The sequence below is a fragment of the Aquarana catesbeiana genome, linkage group LG06 (assembly GCF_042186555.1).
Source record: "Aquarana catesbeiana isolate 2022-GZ linkage group LG06, ASM4218655v1, whole genome shotgun sequence".
NCBI classification, from domain to species: domain Eukaryota; kingdom Metazoa; phylum Chordata; class Amphibia; order Anura; family Ranidae; genus Aquarana; species Aquarana catesbeiana.
The window spans coordinates 295,427,151-295,450,104 of NC_133329.1; the positions used below are offsets into that span (position 1 = coordinate 295,427,151).

Here is a 22,954-nt window from a genome sequence, read left to right on the forward strand (position 1 = left end):
TGGCAAACCTTGGCACCCCAGATGTTTTGGAACTACATTTCCCATGATGCTCATGCACTCTTCAGTGTAGCTGAGCATCATGGGAAATGTAGTTTTAAACATCTGGGGTTGCAAGGTTCGTCATCTATGCCAACAAGTAGTGCTCGCTGCTGCGGAGAAGAGGAGATTTTTCCTGCAGCACAGGAGATACTTTGAGGAAGGGGAAAGCACGGTCACTTGTTGGCTGTGCTTTCTCGCTCACAAGATAAATCACATATAGATGTTATCTGTGTACTCTGCGGGGGTACTAACCCGTGACTTGGAACAGATGCCATCCGTATTTAAGGATTTTTATCAGATTGTATATTCCTCTAAGGTTAAACCTACGGAGGAGGAGTTGGTGCACATTCTGGACCAATGTCCTCTCCCAGCTTTAAGCCCCAGTGCTCGTACAATGCTGAATGCCCCAAGTAAAATTGAGGAACTGACTGAGGCTATGGCAGCGATGGCTAATAGCAAATCCCCGGGCACTGATGGTCTTTCGGCAGAGATGTATAAGATATGGTGAGTCTCTTCTTCCCTCCCTCTTAGACACTCTCAATACAGCCCTTAAATGTGGATGTCTCCCTCATTCCATGAATGAGGCAGTCATAGTAGTGATTCCCAAGCCTGGAAAGGACCCGCTATTGCCCGATTCTTATAGACCATTCTCTCTTCTTAATACCGATATTAAATTGCTAGCTAGGGGTACTTGCAACCAGACTGGCAGGCATGGTGATTGGCCTGGTGCATTTGGACTAATCTGGCTTTATACCTGCTAGGTCCACAGCCTTGAATATTCGTAGGTTATGCCAGAATATTCTGCTTCCAGTAGACAACCCGGGTAATAGAGCGGGTTACTCCCTCAACGCTGCCAAGGCTTTTGATAGTTGAGTGTAGATACCTTTGGGCAGTGTTGCGCAAATTTCAAGTTCAGGACTCCTTCCTCTCCTGGATGCAGCTGCTTTATGCAGCTCCTAAGGCGAGGGTTAGGATTAATGGGGCCCTTGCAGATGCTTTTCCATTTATTTTATTTAGAGGAACCAGGCAGGGGTGCCATCTTTCACGCCTGGTCTTTGCTCTAGGATTGGAGCCACTGGCGGTCAGGATAAGGGCATCCCCAGAGATTGTCGGGTTCCGTCCGGGTGTGAGGGAGGATAAACTCTCCCTCTATGCAGACGACACCCTGATCTACTTGGAAGATAGCCGATTCCCTAGAGTCTGTAATGACACTTACTACTCAGTTTGGGCAATATTCGTGCTTTACCATTAATTGGAACAAATCATCTCTTCTATTATTAGACCCACTGGAGACTGCTCTACCGGAATCAGCATCCCAAGTGGAGGTAGTCCATGCTTTTCAAATATTTAGGAATTGTAGTAACGGGTGATTCTAAAGACTATCTTAAACTAAATCTCAAACCCATGCTACAGAAGTTTAAACACAAATGTGCCAGCTGGTGCAAACTACCTCTATCGGTCACGGGAAGAGCCAATCTTATTAAAAGGTCTGGGCTTCCCAACTCCTGTATGTATTGCATAATGCTCCAGTGAGGATACCACACTACTGGTTTGATCGTATAAACTCTCAATACAGAGCGCAGATTTGGAAAAATGGGGTGGCCCGTATTAAATTTGACTACACTGCATTACCCCAAAGAACTAGGTGGGCTGGCTGTCCCCCACTCCTTTACATATTTTCTGGCTGTACAGCTGCAGCACCTTTCTGGATGGGACCTACCGGGGACATTGGACCCCTCCAGAACCCTGCTGGTTAAATCCTTCGAGGAGTATTCAGCAATGTCCCAATTGGAGATGGGGCTCCCAGGGATCTCGCCGGACTGCCCAACTGTGCAGCTGCTTATTAAACTCTGGAAAGAGCTAAAGAAGAGAATGGGCATAACTGGTTTTCTAGACTGTACCCTTATTCGGCATAACAAATCTTACCCAAAACTAGCAAAAGTTCCTGGCTATTCCGTATGGAGGGGTGGGCAGTAATTAAATATCTCTCACAGTTGTTTGATGGAGCCACTATGAAAACGTTTGACCAATTGCGACAGAAACTCCCGCTGATACAAAACAGCTACTACATGTACCTACAAATGAGACATGCTATGCGGATGCAGGGCAGAAGCTCAGTCTTGAAGCTGGATGAGTCTGACTTTCTTAGCTTAATTTTAGCTACTTCAGATAAGGGAATTATCTCCCGTATATATGCCTACCTGCTGTCCCATATACAGGCCCCAGATCTCTTACCTTGCAGGGAAAAATGGGAGGTGGATTTTGGCCCTATGGATGGGGATAGGTGGTTGCAGATTCTGGCTGCTGGTCCGTTGGTGTCAGTCTCAGTAACACAAAGATTATCACAAATGTTGATTCTGCATCGTGTTTACAGTACTCCTATACAGCTGCATAAGTGGGGCAGGTGGGACTCCCCCTTGTGTCTAAAATGTCAACTACACCCAGGCACTCTAATACATTTGTTGTGGCACTGTCCAAAATTAGTGAGATACTGGTAGGAAATTGGATATGATCAAGGTTATCAATCATATTTATCAAAACACAACTACAGCTGAGCCCAGTCACTTGCCTGCTTGGAGGAAGAACTTTATTCACCTAATACATACCTTGCCCTAAGACCCCTCTCACACTGGGGCGGGCGGGCGTTGATGGTAAAACACCACTAGTTTTAGCGGCTCTTTACCCTAATTTTAGCGGAGCTGTTCTCAGCCACTAGCGGGGCGCATTTAACCCCTGCTAGCGGTTGAATAAAGGGTTAAATGCGCCTGTGTAGTGCTTTGCAGGCGCTTCGGCAGCAGTACCCATTTATTTCAATGGGCAGGAGCAGTGTGTATACCGCTCCAAAGATGCTCGCAGGACTTTTTTTTAATATCCTGCCAGCCTTGTTAATCTCCCTTCCGTGAAAAAGTTTTATCCCTATTGTGGGGTCACCAGTATGGTATTTGTATATTGAAATCATATCCCCTCTCAATCGTCGCTTCTTCAGGGAGAATAAGTTCAGTGCTCCCAACCTTTCCTCATAACTAATATCCTCCAGACCCTTTATTAGCTTTGTTGCCCTTCTTTGTACTCGCTTCATTTCTTGTTCATACATCACGGGACACAGAGACTTGATAATTACTTAGGAATTATCAAATTAATTAGTAGGTTAGTCACCATCAGGTGATTGGACACTGGCAAGCCTAATTACAAAGAGAGTTCTTCCCCTATATAACCCCTCCCATATGAAGAGTACCTCAGTTTTTTCGCCAGTGTCTAAGGTGGTTGGTGACGCTAGAAGATGTGCTAAGAAAGCTCTGCTTGATGGTCGCTGCGGGGGCCTAGGAGCTATACAACCGGATCCATACCTCGGGCCAATATATACGCCTAAGATGGATGGTACACGGACCTCGTGTGTAAAGAAACAAGGTTTTGCCTGTAATGTCTCCCTTTGAGGACTGGGCTCTGGGATCTAGTGCTTTGGTTCACAAATTAAGTTGCGCAAAAAGTTTTTTCTGGCAGAGTCTTCTACAGGTCCAGGGAAGAGGATCCTGTGAGTAGGAACCCAGAACCCTGAAGGTTAGCACAACGCTACCCACCGTGATGGGTGAAGGTTGGATCTGTCAGCAGTCCTGCGGTGGGGATAAGGTAAGTGAAAACAATCCTAAAGTATACACATTAAGGATTATCTTCTTTTGAGTAGTTGCATGTCTTACCAGGTTTCCGCCACTAGAGGGAGTAAGAACATACCTGGTGTATACTTACATGCCATCCAGGATACACACTCAGTGAAGCTGGTCTAAGAAGCCGCTCACCTACTCCGCTGCAGGCTCTGCCCCTCTCCCCCAGCCGCTGCCATGTCAGTCCTACACGCACGCAGGGGGCGCGCTTTTATGGTGATTTTCGTCGGGGAAGGAAGGGGGGGGGGGGGCGTGGTTGCAGCACCGTGCACAGCGTACCAGTGTTCAGGTGGCTATGTTTAAAGCCCAATATGCCAGAGCTCCTGTAAGCAGTGGGACACAGAGCTGTGGGCAGTAAGCATCTCAGTGGATCCTGATCTCGACATACCTAAGACACCTACTCGGCATCATGTTGTGCAGACTAAGCTAATGTTTATATTGTAAGACGAGGGCACAGCAGTGATTGCATTTGTACTAGTACCTCTACTTTGCAGCTTAGGACTATGTCACCTCGTAAGAGGGCTTCAGGAGGAGGTAAAAGAGGCACTAAAAGATCACCGCCTACTTCTAGGGGTTCTGGGCATGCCTGCAGGATTCCATCCCCCCCGAAAGACTGGAGGCAGCCTCACAGAATGAGTCTGTGCCCCTGTCAGGCTTTGCAGCCTCTCCCAATGTTAGAGTCCCTGTATCTGTCACTGAAGACAATATGAAGGCTGCATTGGATGGTTTGGAAGGAAGTATTACTACTTTTATCACAGCTTCCTTAAAGAGTTGCAGAAAAAGGGGTAGATTCCCTCCCTCTGCTTTAGGTTCCCTATCGGATGAGCATTCTGATGATGAAATGTCCCTATCTGGGGATGGGGATCATGAGCAGTCGGATGATTTAGGGCAGAGGAGAAGCTCTCTTCTGCCTTCCAGGCCCTCAAAGTACAGGTGCAATACTTTACTGAGCTGATGCGTACCACATATAGAGTGCCCTCTGCTGAGGCTGCCAAATCCTCTGTTTCCTCCCTGGGATCCCAGAAATCCCCATAGGCTGCATATACCTTCCCAATTCATCCCTTATTGGAGAAGTCGATGCATGATGACTGGGGTCACCCAGATAAACTATTTTCTCCTCCTAAGAGTTTTCTATGCTTTATCCGGTGGAGGAAAAATTCACCAACAAATGGGGAGGTGCCAGCAATAGATGCGGCTATTTCTTGTGTGAATAAAAGCCTGACCTGTCCTGTGGACAATGCTCAGGGGTTCAATGATCCAACTGATAAGCTGGAAACTATATTTAAAGCCTCCTTTTTTATGGCTGGTGCTGTGGTCCAGCCTGCGGTTGCAGCAATCGGCATGTGCCAGTTCCTCAAGGAACAAATGAAGCAGGTACTTAACCTCCTCCCCACTGAAGAGAGTGAGGTTAATGCAGACCCTCCTAAGGGCTTATGTTTTGCGGTTGATGCCATTATGGATTCTGTTCAGCAAGCATCCCGCCTTTCCCTCCTGTTCGTACACATGCGCAGGGCCCTTTGGCTTAAGCATTGGGGAGCTGAAGCTTCGTGCAAAAGATATTTGACTGCGTTCCTGTTTTATGGGGAATGCCTGTTTGGGGATGACCTGGACAAATACATCCAGAAGACTACCGGGGGTAAAACCACATTGTTACCGGTCAAAAGAAAGAGGAAACGTCCCACATTTAGACGTTCTCTGTCCCCAGCCCCTGGAGCCTCGTCCTCCAGGCAGTGGCGACTGCCTCCCCAATCCAATGCTAGGGGAAAGTTCCAAGGCCAAGCCCAAGGGCAAAAGAAGTCTTGGGGTTCAAGCTCTGTTAAGCAGAATCCCAAAACCTCCCTATGAAGAGGCGCCCTCGCTCGGCCGAGTGGGGGGGAAGGCTGCTGCAGTTTGCAGGCACCTGGCGGGAAGAGATTCAGGACAGATGGGTAACCTCCACAGTGTCTCTGGGCTACAAGCTGGAGTTCCCGCCTTCTTGTTTCCTAAGGTCAAGAGTCTCCAAGGATCCAAAAAAAAAGAAGACCCTTGTTTCTGGCCTTAAAACGTCTCCTATCCCAAGGGGTGATTATAGAGGTGACCCCAGAGGAGCAAGGCTCAGGGTTCTACTCAAACCTCTTTACGGTTCCAAAACCAAACGGGGATGTCAGACCTATTCTAGATCTAAAAGACCTGAATCAGTTTTTAGACATTCGTTCTTTCCGCATGGAATCTATCAGCTAGATAGTTTCCACCCTTCAGGGGGGAGAATTCTTGGCATCAATAGACATCAAAGATGCATATTTACATGTGCCAATATTTCCAGCTCACCAAAGATTCCTGAGGTTTGAGGTGGATCAGCGCCACTTCCAATTTGTGGCCCTACCTTTCGGTCTTGCTACAGCACCTCGAGTGTTCACAAAAATTCTAGCACCGCCCTTGGCAAAACTAAGGGCTCGGGACATAACAGTGACAGCTTATCTGGACGATTTGCTTCTTGTAGAACAGTCTGTAGCACGCTTAGACTGCAGTGTGCTCAGTACAGTAGAGTACTTACAGTACCTAGGCTGGGTCCTCAATCTAGAAAAAAATCTTCCTTAAAGCCCCTAAAAAAAGCTTGGGTATCGGGGCATGGTCATAGACACAGTCCAAAGCAGAGTATTTTTCCATAAAAGATTTGGGTCGGGTAGTCATGGCAAGGAAGGATCCCTCCATTCGGCTATGTATGAGACTATTAGGGAAGATGGTGGCCTCTTTCGAGGCTGTCCCTTACACTCAGTTTCACTCAAGGCCTTTGCAGAGCAGCATCCTCTCTGCCTGGAGCAAAAGGGTACAAGCCTTGGATCTCCCAATGTGCCTGTCTCCTTGGGTACGCCAGAGCCTCAATTGGTGGCTGTTGACCAAGAATCTGCTAAAAGGAAAATCTTTTGTTCCAGTTACTTGGAAAGTGGTAACCACAGATGCCAGCCTAATAGGCTGGGGAGCGGTTCTGGAAGAAGCTTCCACCCAGGGAAGATGGTCCAGAGCCAAAAGGCTCTTGCCCATCAACATTCTGGAGATTTGGGCAGTTCGGCTAGCCCTCAAGGTCTGGACTTGTCCGGATACAGTCCGACAATGCTATGGCTGTGGCATATGTCAATCACCAAGGGGGCACCAAGAGTCTGGATGCCCAAAAAGCGGTGAAGCACATTTTTTCATGGGCAGAGAGACATGTTCCTTGCCTGTCTGCGGTCTTCATCCCAGGGGTAGAAAATTGGCAGGCGGATTTCCTAAGTCGCCAGCAGCTGTGCCCAGGAGAATGGTCTCTACACCCCAACATATTTCAGGCCATATGTTGAAAATGGGGTACCCCGGATGTGGACCTGTTGGCCTCCATGCACAACAAGAAACTGGACAACTTTGTGTCAAGAACAAAGGATCCACTAGCACAAGGGTCAGATGCCTTAACGATTCCATGGGATCAATACTCTCTGATCCATGCGTTCCCTCCAGTTCCGCTTCTCCCACGATTCCTTCAGAGGGTCAAAAAGGGAAGGAAAGCCGGTAATTCTGGTGGCTCCGGCTTGGCCCAGGCGACCTCAGTATGAGGAGATCATAAAGATGGCAGAGGAAAGACCTTGGGTTCTTCCGCTCCGCCCAGATCTACTCTCACAGGGTCCAATATTCCATCCCGCTTTACAAAGTCTAAATTTGACGTTTTTGGCGGTTGAGACCCACATTTTAAAAGGGTCGTGGCCACTCGGGGCCAGTCCTGTCCACCCTGGTTAATGCTAAGAAGCCAGCTTCCAGGCTCATCTACTACAGAATATGGAAGGCATATGTTTCCTGGTGTGAATCCAGAGGGTGGCATCCTAGAAAGTATGCCATTAGCAGAATTCTTGCCTTTCTCCAATTAGGCGTAGAAATGAAGCTGGCCTTGAGTACTATCAAGGGCTAGATCTCGGCCCTGTCCGTATTCTTTCAAAGATCGCTTGCCTCTCATTCCCTCGTACGGGCCTTTGTTCAGGGAGCACTACGCTTGAATCCACCGGTTAAGCCTCATGTGTACCCATGGGATCTGAATTTGGTTTTGTCTGTTTTACAGGAACAACCTTTTGAACCATTGCACCAAGCTTCTTTAAATCTTTTAACAAAGAAGTTGGTGTTTCTGGTAGCCATATCTTCGGCTTAAAGGGTATCAGAATTAGCAGCTCTTTCTTGTAAAGAACCATATTTGATTATTCACAAAGACAGGGTGGTGTTGCACCCTCACCCGACTTTTCTGCCTAAAGTGGTTTTAGGATTTTATCCAAATCAAGATGTGATCCCTACCGTCCTTTTTTCCAGATCCATAGTAACAAGAGTTGTTACACTCTTTAGATGTTGTGAGAGCAGTCAGTATCTATCTGCAGGCAACCACTCAGATACGAAAGACTGATGGTCTCTTTATTCTGCCAGAGGGCCCCAAAAAGAGCCAGGCAGCATCGAAATCCACTATCTCTAGCTGGATTAGACAGGTTATTATTCAGGCTTATGGTGTATAGAAGAAAGTTCCTCCTTTTCAGGTTAAAGCGCACTCTACTAGAGCAGTTAGTGCTTCATGGGCAGTGCATCACCAGGCCTCCAGATCTGCAAGGCTGCAACTTGGTCTTCAGTCCATACATTCACTAGATTCTATCAGGTGGATGTAAGAGGGCATGAGGATGCCACCTTCGGGCGCAGTGTGCTGCAGGTAGCAGTAAAGTTCCTCTAGTCCATTGGCGGTCTACGTTTTTTTTTTTTCTGATCTGTGTCTCCCTCACCTCAATTTGGGCATTGCTATAGGACATCCCACTAAGTAATTATCAAGTCTCTGTGTCCCGTGATGTATGGACAAGAAAATAGGATTTTTTAAATACAGCTTACCTGTAAAATCCTTTTCTTGGAAATATATCACGGGACACAGAGCTCCCCACCCCTCTTCGGGATTACACGTTGGGACACTTATTGCTTTGCTATAAAACTGAGGTACTCTCTATATGGGAGGGGTTATATAGGGGAGGAACTCACCTTGTAATTAGGCTTGCCAGTGTCCAATCACCTGATGGTGACTATCTAACCCACTAAGTAATTATCAAGTCTCTGTGTCCTGTGATGTATTCCCAAGAAAAGGATTTATAGGTAAGCTGTATTTAAAAAAAATCCTATTTTCCAGTACATCCTTCCTGAGGACTGGTGCCCAGAACTGGACAGCATACTCCAGGTGCGGCCAGACCAGAGTTTTGTAGAGCGGGAGAATTAATGTTTTATATCTAGAATTAATCCCCTTTTTAATGCATGCCAATATTCTGTTTGCTTTGTTAGCAGCAGCTAAATGGCATTGCATGCCATTGCTGAGCCTATCATCTACTAGGACCTATCATCCTAAATTCCCCCAGAGGTCCCCCCCGTATAGAGATTGCATTCATATTTTTGCAACCCAAATGCATTATTTTACATTTTTCTACATTGAACCTCATTTGGCATGCAATTGCCCACTCCATTAATTTGTTCAGATCTTTTTGCAAGGTTTCCACATCCTACGGAGAAGTTATTTTTCCTGTTAAGCTTAGTATTGTCCACAAATACAGAGATTAAACTGTTTACCCTATCCTCTAGGTCGTTTATGAACAAATTAAAAAGGTCTGGTCCCAGCACAGAACCCTGGAGGACCCCACTACCCACCCCTGACCATTCCGAATACTCCCCATTTATCACCACCATCTGAACTTGCCCTTGTAGCCAGTTTTCAATCCATGTACTCACCCTATGGTCCATGCCAACGGACCTCATTTTGTACAGTAAACGTTTATGGGGGAACTGTCAAATGCTTTTGCAAAATCCAGATACAGCACATCTACGGGCCTTCCTTTATCTAGATGGCAGCTCACCTCCTCAGAGAAGGTTAATAGATTGGTTTGGCAAGAACGATTCTTCATGAATCCATGCTGAAGACTGCTAATGATACAGTTCTCATTACTAAAATCTTGTATATAGTACCTTATTATCCCTTCTAAGATTTTTACATACTATTGATGTTAGGCTAACTGGTCTGTAATTCCCAGGGATACATTTTGGGCCCTTGTATTATTACCATGATATATGGATATCATCCAGGGTTCAATTTCTAAAATATATAATTGCTGATTTGGCACTTATTTGCTTTCTTACCGGAAGTACTAGAGGATTAAAGAGGGCCACGAATGGAAAACTGCATTTAATACTAGGAGCAGACACTACGAATACCTCGTAATACCCTTTGGCCTCTGCAATGCTCCTGCAGTTTTCCAGGAATTTACATGTCCTTGGAGATATGTAGCAGCAATGGGTAGTGGTTTACCTCAATGATATTCTCATACATTTTAAAGCACTAGAGAACCACCACAGACAGTGCCTGTGTGCTACAGAGGTTGAGAGAGAACAACCTATATTGCAAGTTGGAGAAGTGCAAGTTTTATCGTGAACAGGTTACATTTCTGGGATATATCATATCGGTTACTGAGTTTTCGATGGACCCAGAGAAACTATCTGCAGGTCTACGTCCTCTACGTTTTCTTGGCTTTGCCAATTATCAGAAATGTATTTGTAAATGTCTCCTTCTCTGGTCAAACCCCTATCAGATGTAACAACGGCAACCCACAAAATTGACCCCCAGATTCCATTAAGGCTGGGTTCACACCTATGCGAATTGGATGCGGCTTTTAGCACATTCAATTTGTATGACATTTTAAAATACGTTTATTTGAATGAAGCTGGTTCACATATGTGAGTTGCATTCGCACTCCACATTGCCCAAAAAAAAAGTGTGCATTTTCTGGGCATTGTGGTGCAAATCGCAAGCACATTACTTCTTCGCAGATACAGTGCGTTGTGAAGAGGATAAAATCCTGATGTAAACCTGACCTGATACTGATGCAATCCTGATGAAAAACTGACGTGAAACGCTAAACTGCTACTTTGTCAATTAGCTGTGAAAACGGAGCTTCGATTCACACTGCACATGTGTGAACCCAGCCTAAAAGCCTTCAACTCCCTCAATGCCACTTTTGCTGCAGCTCCAATGCTAGCACATCCTGATGCTACATTACCCTTCATTCCTGAATTTGATGCTTCAAAGACTGGAGTAGATGCTCTCCTGTCTTACCGTCCTATCCCTGAGAGCTCTATACATCCTTGTGGCTACTTTTCTTAAATTTAAAAAAAAGTCTCCAACAGAATGCAATTACAAAATTGGGAACAGAATTATTAGCCATAACTTTAGCTCTTCAGGCTGCATTCACACCTGAGCGTTTCATTCTTAGGCAGAAAGTTGCGCTTTTTTTACTACATTTTATTTGTAAAAGGTCACCAATGGAAAAAGCAGAAAAAAAAAACACCTATAATCTGCCTGAAAAGAAGCTTGTGTACTTTGAGCTTCAGGTGACACTCAGATGTGAACAGGGGCCATTAAAAATGAATAGGATGTTGCTTGTTGGGCATTTTACGAGCTGAAACCACTCGGGTGTGAATGCAGCCTAAGGAATGGAGGCATCGCCTCTAGGGCACTTCTGTGCCAGGCCTCATTTTGACTGATCATAAGAATCTCACATTTTTGTCTGAGGCTAAACACTTATCTCCTAGAAGGGCTCAGTGGGCCCTTTTTCTGTCAAGCTTCAGTTACATAATCTTATGCTTACCTAGTACGAAGAATATGAGGGCAAATGCACTTTTGCAGCAGTTTTCCTCCTCGTCCAAAGTGTATGCTCTGTTCCTACACCTGAGTTACCTCCAGACTGCATATTGGCCACCATTTGCACTAGTCTCACTTCATCTTTGCAAGAATTCCTGCCTCTCAGATCTATTCTCCGGAATAACCTCATGACCACTGCTTTGTGACTGAGAATCTCCACACAGCTTTTCTCCAGACCTACCATTCTCTTAAAGCAGCTGGGCACCCGGGGGGGGGGCATACGGGCTATGTCTCAACATTTCTGGTGGCCTAGTCTCTGCTCTGCTGTAACTGCCTTTGTAGCCACTTATCCCCATAATAAAACACCTTGACATCTTCCAGTCAGCCTCACCGTTATTCTCAAGGTGGTTGACCACTTTTCAAAAGTATTGTATTCCATTAAAGATGCCTACGTCCAAAGACCTGCCATCAATTTTCGGTCTTTAAGTTATATGGGTTCTCTCTGCGGACAGCGTGAGCCTTTTGTGCAGAGTTGGGGATTCCATCTTCCCTTCTCCTCTGCATATCACCCACAGTCCAATGGGGCTGCAGAACATGCTAACCAAGCCTTGGAGCAGTTCCTACATTGCTATATTTCAGATCACCATAACAACTGGTCGGACCTGTTACCTTGGGTGGAGTTTGCTCACAATAGCACCATCAATGCCACCTCCCGATTATCTCATTTTATGGCAAACCATGGATTCCATCCACGCTGCCTGCTACATTCGCTCCACAAGACATTCCTGCAGTAGAGGAACATCTTTGGGAATTCAGTTCCACTTAGGTGCAGGTCCAAGAATCCCTACAACCCACCAGGGAGATTTACAACCTCCATGCTAACTTTCACCTGCACCCTCCTACCAAGTGGGGGAGAGGGTCTGGCTACCATCCCGTAAGCTCCGATCACTTTCCCCTCACTAAAACGGGCGCCTCTGTATATTGGGCCTTTCCGCATACGCCTAAGGTTAACCCAGTGCTTAACTAATGCCTACGCATTAGATCTTCCTTCCCACATGCATATTGCAAGCGTATTCCATGTTTACTACATACCTTTCCAATTATGATACAAATGTCATTCCTATAAATTCTACACAGACATCTTACAAGTCATATTGGTCCCAAACTATTGTATCACAATACCCAGGTACGGGAGGTGTGGCCTTTCCTGATCCAGTGCAGGTTACACACCTTTCTAGAATTCTGGACTGCTGCAGGAACCATACAGTTTGAGGAAAAAAAAAATCCCCACACAATTTTCCTTGTTTTTATTGAAATGGGCAGTGGGGGTAACATGTCAGGAAGGGTAGTCAAAAAAAACAAAAAAAAAAACAAACACACACACACACACACACACACACACACACACACACACACACAACCTAGCATAGATGCTATTACTACTAAACTCTAGTATTTGTGTGTACAAAGAAACAGCCCTCTTATTTGATCAAGCTTATTTAATGGCATAGTTATTTGGTAAGAGAAAAGGCACCAGGAATACAGTATATAAAAGTCAAAATATATGGATACATTTATAAAACCTATTAGCCTTTAGTAAAAATGTTTGAAAAGTTTTAATAAGGCACTGGAATGTCAGAACTGTGCACACTATCAGGTGGTATCTGTGCTACAGCAAGTGTAACAAACAAAAACATTTATAATAGCATTTCTGCTTAAGCAAAACTCCAGGAAAATAATTTCAATTTAAAATTGTAAATACATACACACTCCCCAGATCTCACTCCAATCCAATCTCAATCCCAAGCTTCAGTGGGATGTGCTGGGAAAATAAGTCCAATTATGGAGGCCCCACATTGCAACTCACAGGACTTAAAAGGATCTGCCATCAACAGCTTGGTGCCAGATGCTACAGCATCTCATTTAGACACCTACTGGAATCCTTTCCTCACCAGGTTATGGTGGGTGGTCATAATGCGATTGCTCAAATAAGTGTAGCGCTGCACAAGATTCACAAATATCTAAAAGTGCAAAGGAAAGTGTTTGAGTCACATCTGTACAGACCATGCATAAAGTGAGAATCAAAAAACTCTTAAGGCAGCAAAGCTGTAAAAATAAACCAGCAGTCTGGACAATAATTCAGCAGTGCATGAATACTGACTAATTGCCCAGTGAACAGTGTTGAGGGTATAGAGGTGGCAACAAGCATACTGCCGACTGGATGTCTAGTGAGAAGACAGAGGACTTGGAAAACTGCAAAACTGAACAAGAAAAACAGTAATCATTTTCCTCATTATGTAGTGTTGCAGCCTGACAGGTGAATGCAAGAAATCACAAAAGCAGCCAATAACTAACCAATTACATAAATGTGAATTCTACAAACACGTCTGTATTTCAAATGTATATTCTACAGGTTTCTCTGGAGTTGAGTTTTAAGAAACCATGCAGAAGGAAACCCCCTTTTCCTATACTCCTTAATTCCAGTGATCTTGGTTTGTACCCTCAGCATGTGAAAAGGATTGGGCAACTCCACTATAGAGAGATAAAAAGGAATCTCATGAGGCACTTGGTCTGTCAAGAAAATGTTAGCAGAAGACCTTACCATTCTGGGGAATCTTTTATTATACACAGAAGCCTTCTTTTCAAAACACGTTAATTGATATTAGGCCTCATGTATGAAGTGTGTTGAGGGACAGTTTCTAACATCAAAAATCGGTATTCACCATATATTCTAACCAGAGCAGAAAAGTGAGAAATTGATTTGGTTGCTTTGTTTGTTTGTCTATGCTCAGACATTTTGCACTGAAGTCATTTTACATTGCATTAATTATAGCCAGCCGTAAGCAAATGTGACAAGTAAAACTATTCTATGTGACCGGAGTGTTAAAATAGGAGAAAAAAAAACAAACACAAAATAAACAATTCATACCTATATACATGTCTATTAATCTTAGCTCTGATAAAATGAACTGTTACTAACGTGGGAGGCAAGAGCCTTCACATACATTTCTCATATTTTCTTCCAGTAGCTATAATATTGGCAAAAGAAATACTGTACCCTAGCAATCAGATCTTTGAATAAGAAAAATGTCAAAAAAACACATCTATAAATAATATTAAGCCGAATGGTCGGTTCACACTGCTGCGACCTGAAAGTCTCAACTTAGCGTGACTTTGAAGCAACTTCAGGGAATGCCTGTGTAATCTTCCAGTAGGATACAAATCACATCAATTAAGCTGAGGATCTGACTTGGAGGCAAATTCCATTAAAGTCTATGGGCACAAGTCAGATAGAAGTCTTTAAATACAGGAAGCTTTTCTAAAGTTGGAGTGACTTCAGTAGTGCCAAGACAGCTCTCATTGACTAAAATGGGATTTCACACGACTTGGGGTCTCACAAGTCGGATCCCAAGTCACGGCAGCGTGAACCGAGCCCAAATTATTAATGCAAGTGTGTAGCCTCCGGCAAACTACTAACAAACTGAACAAGTGACAGATAAGTACATAGTTGCTTGAACTTTTGAACATGAGCAACCATTTAAGTTTGCAATATTCTTTTAAAGTGGTTGTAAACCCCCACATTTACCCTCAGCTGATACATAAGCTGTATCTGTTTATCTGTAACTCTCTACAGCCTCCTAATGCTCAGATTTCACAAAGCATCTCCAAGCTCTGGAAGTCAGAGAGCATGGATCTGTGTCACACTGCAGTGTTAGAGGACACTGGGGGGGCTGTCTTTGGGAGGCTGATGTTGGCTTAATCTACTAGGAGTAGTCATACAGATGGAGAGATCAGAGTAGAACCAGCCTCCAGCTGTGGATTCAAGTTAGTACAACCTACAGTGGGATGTGCTTTGTTCATTTTTAATGTCAGAGGTTAACAACCACTTTAAATTAATGAAGGCTGCCAAGGACGTATTAGCAGGTTTGATCTAGAACACTTACTGAACAAGATTTGTGTACTGTACAGCTATACATATTACCAATATGCAGGCACCCACAGTAACCAATCACAGATCACTTTTCAGCAGTCCAATAGTGTCCGCTTGAAATGGGTTTCCACATATCGCTACCTTCTGCTTTGGTATTAAAAACACCCAAGCGTAAAAAGATGGAAAATCTCAGGCACTTTATATATTTATACAAGCACTGGCTCAATCGGCCACCAAGACAATGATTAAATAAGAATTGGTACGTATGAGAATCACTGACAGTCCACAGAAGTTGGCAACATAGGCTTCCAAAACTTAATTATCAAACTTCGTATAAGGATTATCTTCTTTAAACAAGCCTAGAAGAGAAACAAAAAATAAGAATTTATGAATTATCCAAGTAAAAAAATTAAACACAAACTACACTCGCAGGAAATGGGGATAGCAAGTGAAAAGATAATGGACATCTCAACATTTGTTTCGTAAAACAGAAATGACCCAAACTACATCAGAACTTCTGTATGAAAAAAAAGTACCAACAAGAAAACTTTTGTTGCTTGTTGAAACCACTTGGCTTCTAAGTGTCATTTCTACAGTCTACTAAAGCTGAAACAAGCAGTCTGGTTGCCATGACCAGCAACCTACAATTGAATGATGGCTTGTGTAAAGGTCTGGCTTAACCACTAGGTGGCAGATCGGGCTCACCATGCCAACATTCTCAAACTGTAAATGCATAACTCATTGGATATACCAGCCAAATACTCCTACAGATCTAGAGAAAATGCCTGAACATGTATAGCTGGTGTTCTTATTTTTACAGATTTCCGGACAGTGGCAATGGCCTTTACCTTGCTTACCCTTCTAAGACAGAAAAAGCTAGCATTATAAATATGACCCCGGAATGGAGAATGTAAGGAAGTTGGTTGATGGAAAAAAATAAAAATAAAACCCCCACACCTTTTGAGCAAATCTGTAATGAGAAGATTGGTCGTTTTTAAACAGGGTTCATTTGTTAGTTGTTCTTTGAACTGTAACTTATGGACCTCCCATTTGATGGTGCCTGCGTAGTTCCCGGTACCGATACCAGTTGGCAAAGTCAGCAGCATGATGCCAATATTTTTAGCTTGCTTTACCTGTGGCATTCTGACCACCAAAGTGAGGATTGCATTCTTTCTACTGAAGATCAATGGAAGGGACATTTTTCCAACTCACCCCCAATTAATTGGTTTTAGAAAAAGGTCCACAGAGAACAGAACATTTTAGGGGTTCCTTGGGTTAAAAAAAAAAAAAAAAACCTTGGATTCCCACCACATTATTGTATATATTGTAAGCCAGGTTTATAAACTGCAAAAAAAAAAAAAAAAAAAAAAAAAAAAAAAAAAAAAAAAACACCCCACTACAAACCATCACCTAACTGTAGAAGGTTCTGGCATCCAAAGGGAGCTGAAGAATGACCACTTCTCCCCTGGAGTTAACACAAGCAGCATTGTAGCAAACTGACCCCTCAGTCATCCCTCCATATACAAGCCATAAAAGCAGCAACTAAACAGATTAGCAATGTAATTCATGACATACAGAACGAGACAAAACAGGATCTGTCTGGGAGGGGGGAGTTGTTGCCAATGAAGAGGAAACAGGCCTTCCCAGCTCTATACCCATCTTTATACTGGGTTAGCAATTGTGTAGAAATTATTTTTTTTCCCCCAAACACACCCCTTGGAAAAAACTGCAACAAACTCATTATAAAAAAAATATTTTAGACCCCTTTCACACTGGGAGGCCTTTTTTTCCAGCGCTAAAAATAGCACCTGTAAAATGCCTCCCCTGCACCCCAGTGTGAAAGCCTGAGTGCTTTCACACTGGGGCGCTGCGCTGGCAGGATGTAAAAAAAAAAAAAAAAAAAAAAAAAAAGTCCTGCAAGCAGCATTTTTGGAGTGGTGTATACACCACCCCTGCCCATTAAAATGAATGGGCACCGCTGTCTAAACACCTGCAAAGCGCTTTGGCAGCGGCGCTTTTAGGGCGCATTCAACCCTTTCCTCGGCCGCTAGCGAGGGTTAAAAGCTCCCAAACAGCGCTGCTAAATGTAGCACTGTTCTTGGCTTTACCTTGCTAACACTGCCCTGTTCTGATCCTGTCTGACATACTAAGGTAGGCTGCATGATGGGCACTGGCAGGCTGCATTTAAAGGAACCTGGTGAGGCTGCACTGATCTCCTGTACCACGTCCCCAGTCTGACCAACTCCTGTACCACATCCCCAGTCTCTGACCATCTCCTGTATAAAAATATTTTTTAAAAACAGTCATTTTCGGTATCAGTCATTTTTGGTATTGGTTTTCGGCTTAGTGTATTTTTCATTTTCGGTATCGGCACCAAAAAACCCATGCGGTGCACCCCTAGTTACAGGCATTTGGCGTTTCAAATGTCTTTGAATATCCAGAATGCATTTTTTGCTTTCCAAAAAATGCTTCTAAACTTCACTGCCTAGAAACTACTGATAAGATAACATTTAAGAGAGTTCAAGGGCAGCTGAAAAAAAATGCCCAACTGCTCCGAAACTTCCGTTTACCAGCAGCAGTGTACAAGAAGCCATATTATTTGCAAAATTTTATAACAGAAATGAAGACATTGGGAATACAAGTGTCTAAATGCAGTATGTGAAGTCTCAGCATTTGTGGAAGATAAATAATTTGGCAGCACCAGGCTCAGGCTAGGCCTGCACTTACATGGAAACAAATCCTCATTTGAAGGTGTCAAATGCACAAGGAGCAATGGGATTGAGCCCCTTTCAAAGCAATCACTTTGGAAAAAAAAACAGCTGTTGGAGCAACAGTAAATAAACAGGGACTCTTTAAAAAGGCACATGCAAAGTGAACAGCGACAACAAATAAAAACAAATATACTTCCAGTAGCAAAAACAAAGTAAATGGACTATTTTCCCCATAGTGTGGTGCATGGAAAATCAAATCCCAATAAACCGCTGAGCCATGCAAATTAAACATTTACCATATTTCTTCCTTATTTCATCATGCCTGCTCTTCATTTGAGTCCTCCTAGAGAAAAAAAAAAAAAAAAAAAAAAAAAAATTTAGATACACTTCGATATACTACAAACTACTACAGAAAATTTATAAGTGTCATAATTATTCAAAAAGGTTTACGCATTTACGTGGACCCGAATTAAAAATAGGGCACTCCTGTTCTGTATAGCTTTTTATTAGCAGTTTGAGATCATCCAAAGCACTGCTTGTCTCACACGATTTAATATGGGATTTGGTCATGAAACTACTGTGGTACTCACTTGAGGCTCTGACATGAGGATGTCCTGCCTCTACAAAGATGGCCGTGTCCACACAGACCGTGCAGAAAAAAACATGGCGAGTCAAAATTAGGGACAGCTCAGCTTCAGGAACACTAGAAGCAAACACTGGTGACTAGTTAGCTGTCTTTTTCCAAGCACAGTTTGCAGAGTTTAGTCCTTCTTTGAAGAAAAGAGTTTAGGCATAGTTAACTTTGTGTGTATGTTAGATTCTGCACTTAGTCTTTATAGTTACCTACGGGCAGCCAACTGCACAAACAACTTTTTTTTTTTTTTTTTTTTTAATTTACCGTTCTTCCTGGCGAACTTTTCGCTCTTCATTTTCTCTCATTGATCTCTCGGTGTCCAAGCTGGTACTGTTCAAAGAACAGAAGAATAATCAATTGTGGTTTACTCACATTTTAACTGCATGTGCCCGTAAACAAGGGATTCAACCTATCACAGATCTGCATGCACGTAGAATATTTGAAGTGATATTAAAAAGCAGATAAAATTAAAACACGTTATACTTACCTGCATTGTGCAGTGGTTTTGTACATAGCAGCACCTATATCCACTTCTTGGGTCCCACCCTGGTGCTCCTGCCAAGTGCTGCCATAGCAAGCAGTTTGCTTTGGGGGCTCCCGGGCCGCTGCACAGTGTCCATTCACACAATGGAAATGGCGTGGCCCCACCCTCTCCTCACTGGCTGTGACTGGACAATAGGGGCTAATGACTTCCACTGCTGTCTCAGCCAATGAGGAAAAGACCTGGGAGAGCCGCTAATCATGCACATTGCTGGACCGAGATGGGGCTCAAGTATTGGGGGGCTGGGGAGCTGCTGCACACAGGTGGTTGATGAATAGCAATACAGATATTTGAAAATGAATACGTTTATTTCTTAAATATTGCTTTAGCAAATAATGTATATATTGAATTTGATAATGTAGCAGTGGATTTTGCATTGTGTCTTAGCTTTGTATTCACGGTCCAGATGCTGCACAGACTGGAGGTTCACCAGTCAATTTGGAGAAGGCGGCACTTTCTGCTTACCTGGGGACGGGGGGTTCCGTTTCCACCTGGTGCTGGGGTTAGCCAGCCCAGACATGCTTTTCTCCATCTCAGCACCTCCCCACTCACCCTCCCTCCAGGCTGTCTTCTGGGTCATGTAGTAGGGCAAGCGATGCCCAGGCTCGGCGCATGCGGTGAGGTTTCTCATCTGGCGATGTCAGACGCCAGCTGGGGGGAGGGGGGGTGGGTGAAGACGGCTGAACAACACAGGGTCTCATTGGAACCATAAACATTCTGCACAGCAGTCATTTCTGCAAACAAAGTGACTTTGCGTGAATGTTTGCTGAAGCACAGTGATCTGACTATACTTACTTTCGGTTCTTCTTTTTCCTACAACAGCAGCAACAGCAGACAACCAGAGACAGAATAATAACGCCTCCAACCACAGACATAGCGATGATTAGAGCTTCAAAATTCACTGGAAAACAAAAAAAACAAAGCACACAACTTTACAGTTGTTCTAAAGCAAAGGGCCCATACATTTTCCAAAATGACACGGCCATGCCCTGATCATCCATTTAAAATTTTCACTGTAACAGAGCATTCATCAAGATCAGATAAAAACTGGAGCCTCTATAGATACAGGTAAAATATCCAGTACAGTCAGCATGTAGGAAAGTTTGACCAATGCTACAAGAGCTGTGGTTCAAATGTGCGCAGACACTGGGTATTTTAACACTTGCTACAGTGGCCCTAAGGCTCGATGCACACAAAAAAAAAAAAAAAAAAAAAAAAAAAAAAAGGGGAAACGCTCATAGCGTTTGTGCCAGCATTTAGCAGCAGTTAGGAGTTAAGGTTTTTTTTCTTCCCTCTCGGCAAATCGCTCCCAAAAAGCAAGAAAAAAAAAAAAAAGTTGTAGCAGAGGCCACAATTTTCAGACCATTTTCCTGGGCGATTTTAACTCACCCTGCCCTGGGGAGACTACGGCCAAGAGAGTCTTTTTACTAATAGGTGTGGAGCCTATGACTGACTATGTGGATTTATGGTGATGGAAATGTACTCAGAGTACGCATGCCAATCAAAGACGTACAAAGCCTCATCAGGAATCCACTATGCCCTGGCCACTATGGATTTGCTCCCCTACGTGCAACATCTTACCCGACTCAAACGCTCTGCTCATTCTCCTTTATAATTAACCTTATCTACGGGGCAAAAACATTCGATTTGGATGTTGAGCCCCCTATGTATCCCCACTAAGGAGGATATGCAGAAATAGGAGCAATGTAAAATTAAACAGTGTTTAGCATCGATTTAAAAAAAAAAAAAAAAAAAAAAAAAAAAAAAGAAAAAGTTAGGATGAGACAAGTCTATAACTTTCACTATTGTGCCCCCCCTCCCACCACTTCGTAGCTTAGTTTGTGCTCTGACATGCACAGTTAAGTGTGGAACCTTATAGACAGGTGTTCCTTTCCAAATCATGTCCATATAACTGAATTTACCACAGGTGGACTCCAAGTTGTAGAAACATCTCAAAGATGATCGGTGGAAACAGGATGCACCTGAGATCAATTTTGAGCGTCATGGCAAAGACTGAATACTTTTGTACATCCGATTTGTTTATTAAATTTGCAAAGATTTCGAACAAACATCTTTCACATTGTCATCAGTGCTAGTTCACACCAGACGCAGTTCCGTGAATTTTTTTCTGCACAAAATGCATGCAGTGTTTTCCATGTATTCCAATGGCTCTAGTTCACACCATGCAGTCAGTTTCTGCACACTAAACTGACTGCATGGTGTGAACTAGAACCATTGGAATACATGGAAAACACTGTGCATGCATTTTTAGTGTAGTAAAAAAGCGCACGGAACTGCATCTAGTGTGAACTGGGCCTTATGGGGTATTGTTTGTAGAATTTAGAGGGAAATAATGAATTCAATCCATTTTAGAATAAGGTTGTAACATAAAATGTTGGGAAAAAAATGAAGGGTTGTGAATACTTTCCGGATGCACTGTATGACTAGATATAGCTAGTTCGAGTACTGTGTACGAGTTTTTTTTTTTTTTTACTTCTGTTCATATAATTGCTACCTAGGTTATGTAAACCAGCAAGTCCTGTTAGCTACGTCTATTATTCTGTAGGCATGAGCTTTTTTCTATACCTCTACGTAGCCAGTTGCCTATTGCAAGATCATTGTGCCAATGACAATGTGGCTCTGTAGACTACTACCTCCCCCCCCCCCTTTTCATGCCTTCAAGAAATAAAATTAACCCCTTTTAAAAAAAGAAAGGCTGGATTTAATTCCAGCGTCACATTTCCACCACAATACATAATGCTACAAAGTTCATTAAAATGAAGATTGTGATTCTGTTCTAAGTACAGCAATATACATCTTTAATTCCACAGAATGCGGCAGGAAAGCTGGGCCTCACAATGCTTAAACCAAGTCATATGGGAGCACATGACATTAGCCAAAGGGCTCAACTAACTTTTCTAAGAAAGATACATTTTATGCAACCCAAAGCTACAAAAACCAGATCCAAACTAAAAAAGGAATGATTAAAAATTGTTAACATCCAAAGCCAAAGCCAAAACAACTAATCTAAAAAAGGAGAAAAAGTGCGCAAGACATGTTATGACAATTTAAAAGCTAAACTCCAGGCAAACAGATAAATAAAAATGTACCATTTAAACCTACCAAAAGATCAGCATTCAGTCAGAAAACTACCTGACAGCACAGCAAGGTCAGTGATCTTGCTTTTCTAAACCAATGCCTAAAAATTGCCCCAAATTGCCCAAAAATTGTTAATCCAGGAGGTGGATCAAGCCTGCTTTTTGTTACACAATGCCACAGGTTATTATTGTGCACCAATACAACTTTAGGCATAGTGTGGCCTAGCTGCTGGCTTCAACAACAGATGACAAAAGAATAAGGAGGATAGTGGGCACCTGAGGACATCCTTTTTTGCCTGTGCCTTTGTCAGCCAAATGAGGGAGAGACAAGCTGCTGCTCTGTGTCCAGACAGGGAGCTGTGGCTTGGCCCTGTCCCCTCTCACCTCATTGGCTCACTGACTGACAGCAGCCGAGCCAATGGTGCTCGCTGTTTGCCTCAGCCAATCAGGAGGGAGAGTTCTGGACAGCCGTGTCTCATGCAACAAATCGCTGGATCAAGATGGGGCTCAGCTAAGTATGAGGGAGCAGGCACGCACAGGTGTTTTTATCTTAATGCATTAAAGGGGTTGTAAAGTCACCGGCCTCCTAGCCCCGTTTTACTTACCTGAACCCCTTCAGCTTCTTTGGTGGGGATGCGCAGTCCTTCTCTCCACGGAGTCCGGGCTTTGACTGGCTAGACTGATGGCAGCGCAGCCATT

The 22,954-nt window shown here is 43.5% G+C and overlaps 1 protein-coding gene across 1 annotated transcript in view; it reads right to left on the reverse strand.

The window, feature by feature from the left end:
* Nucleotides 1-12,821: 12,821 nt before the first annotated feature.
* PTTG1IP (PTTG1 interacting protein) overlaps nucleotides 12,822-22,954 on the reverse strand; it is a 51,555-nt gene continuing 41,422 nt past the window's right edge. Inside the window, exons 4-7 of the mRNA XM_073633473.1 lie at nucleotides 19,953-20,058; nucleotides 18,881-18,946; nucleotides 18,279-18,325; nucleotides 12,822-15,630 (exon numbers count right to left, since the gene is read on the reverse strand). Coding sequence (XP_073489574.1) covers nucleotides 15,587-15,630; nucleotides 18,279-18,325; nucleotides 18,881-18,946; nucleotides 19,953-20,058 — 263 coding nt within the window. The 3' untranslated portion in view covers nucleotides 12,822-15,586. The remainder of the gene's footprint in view (nucleotides 15,631-18,278; nucleotides 18,326-18,880; nucleotides 18,947-19,952; nucleotides 20,059-22,954) is intronic.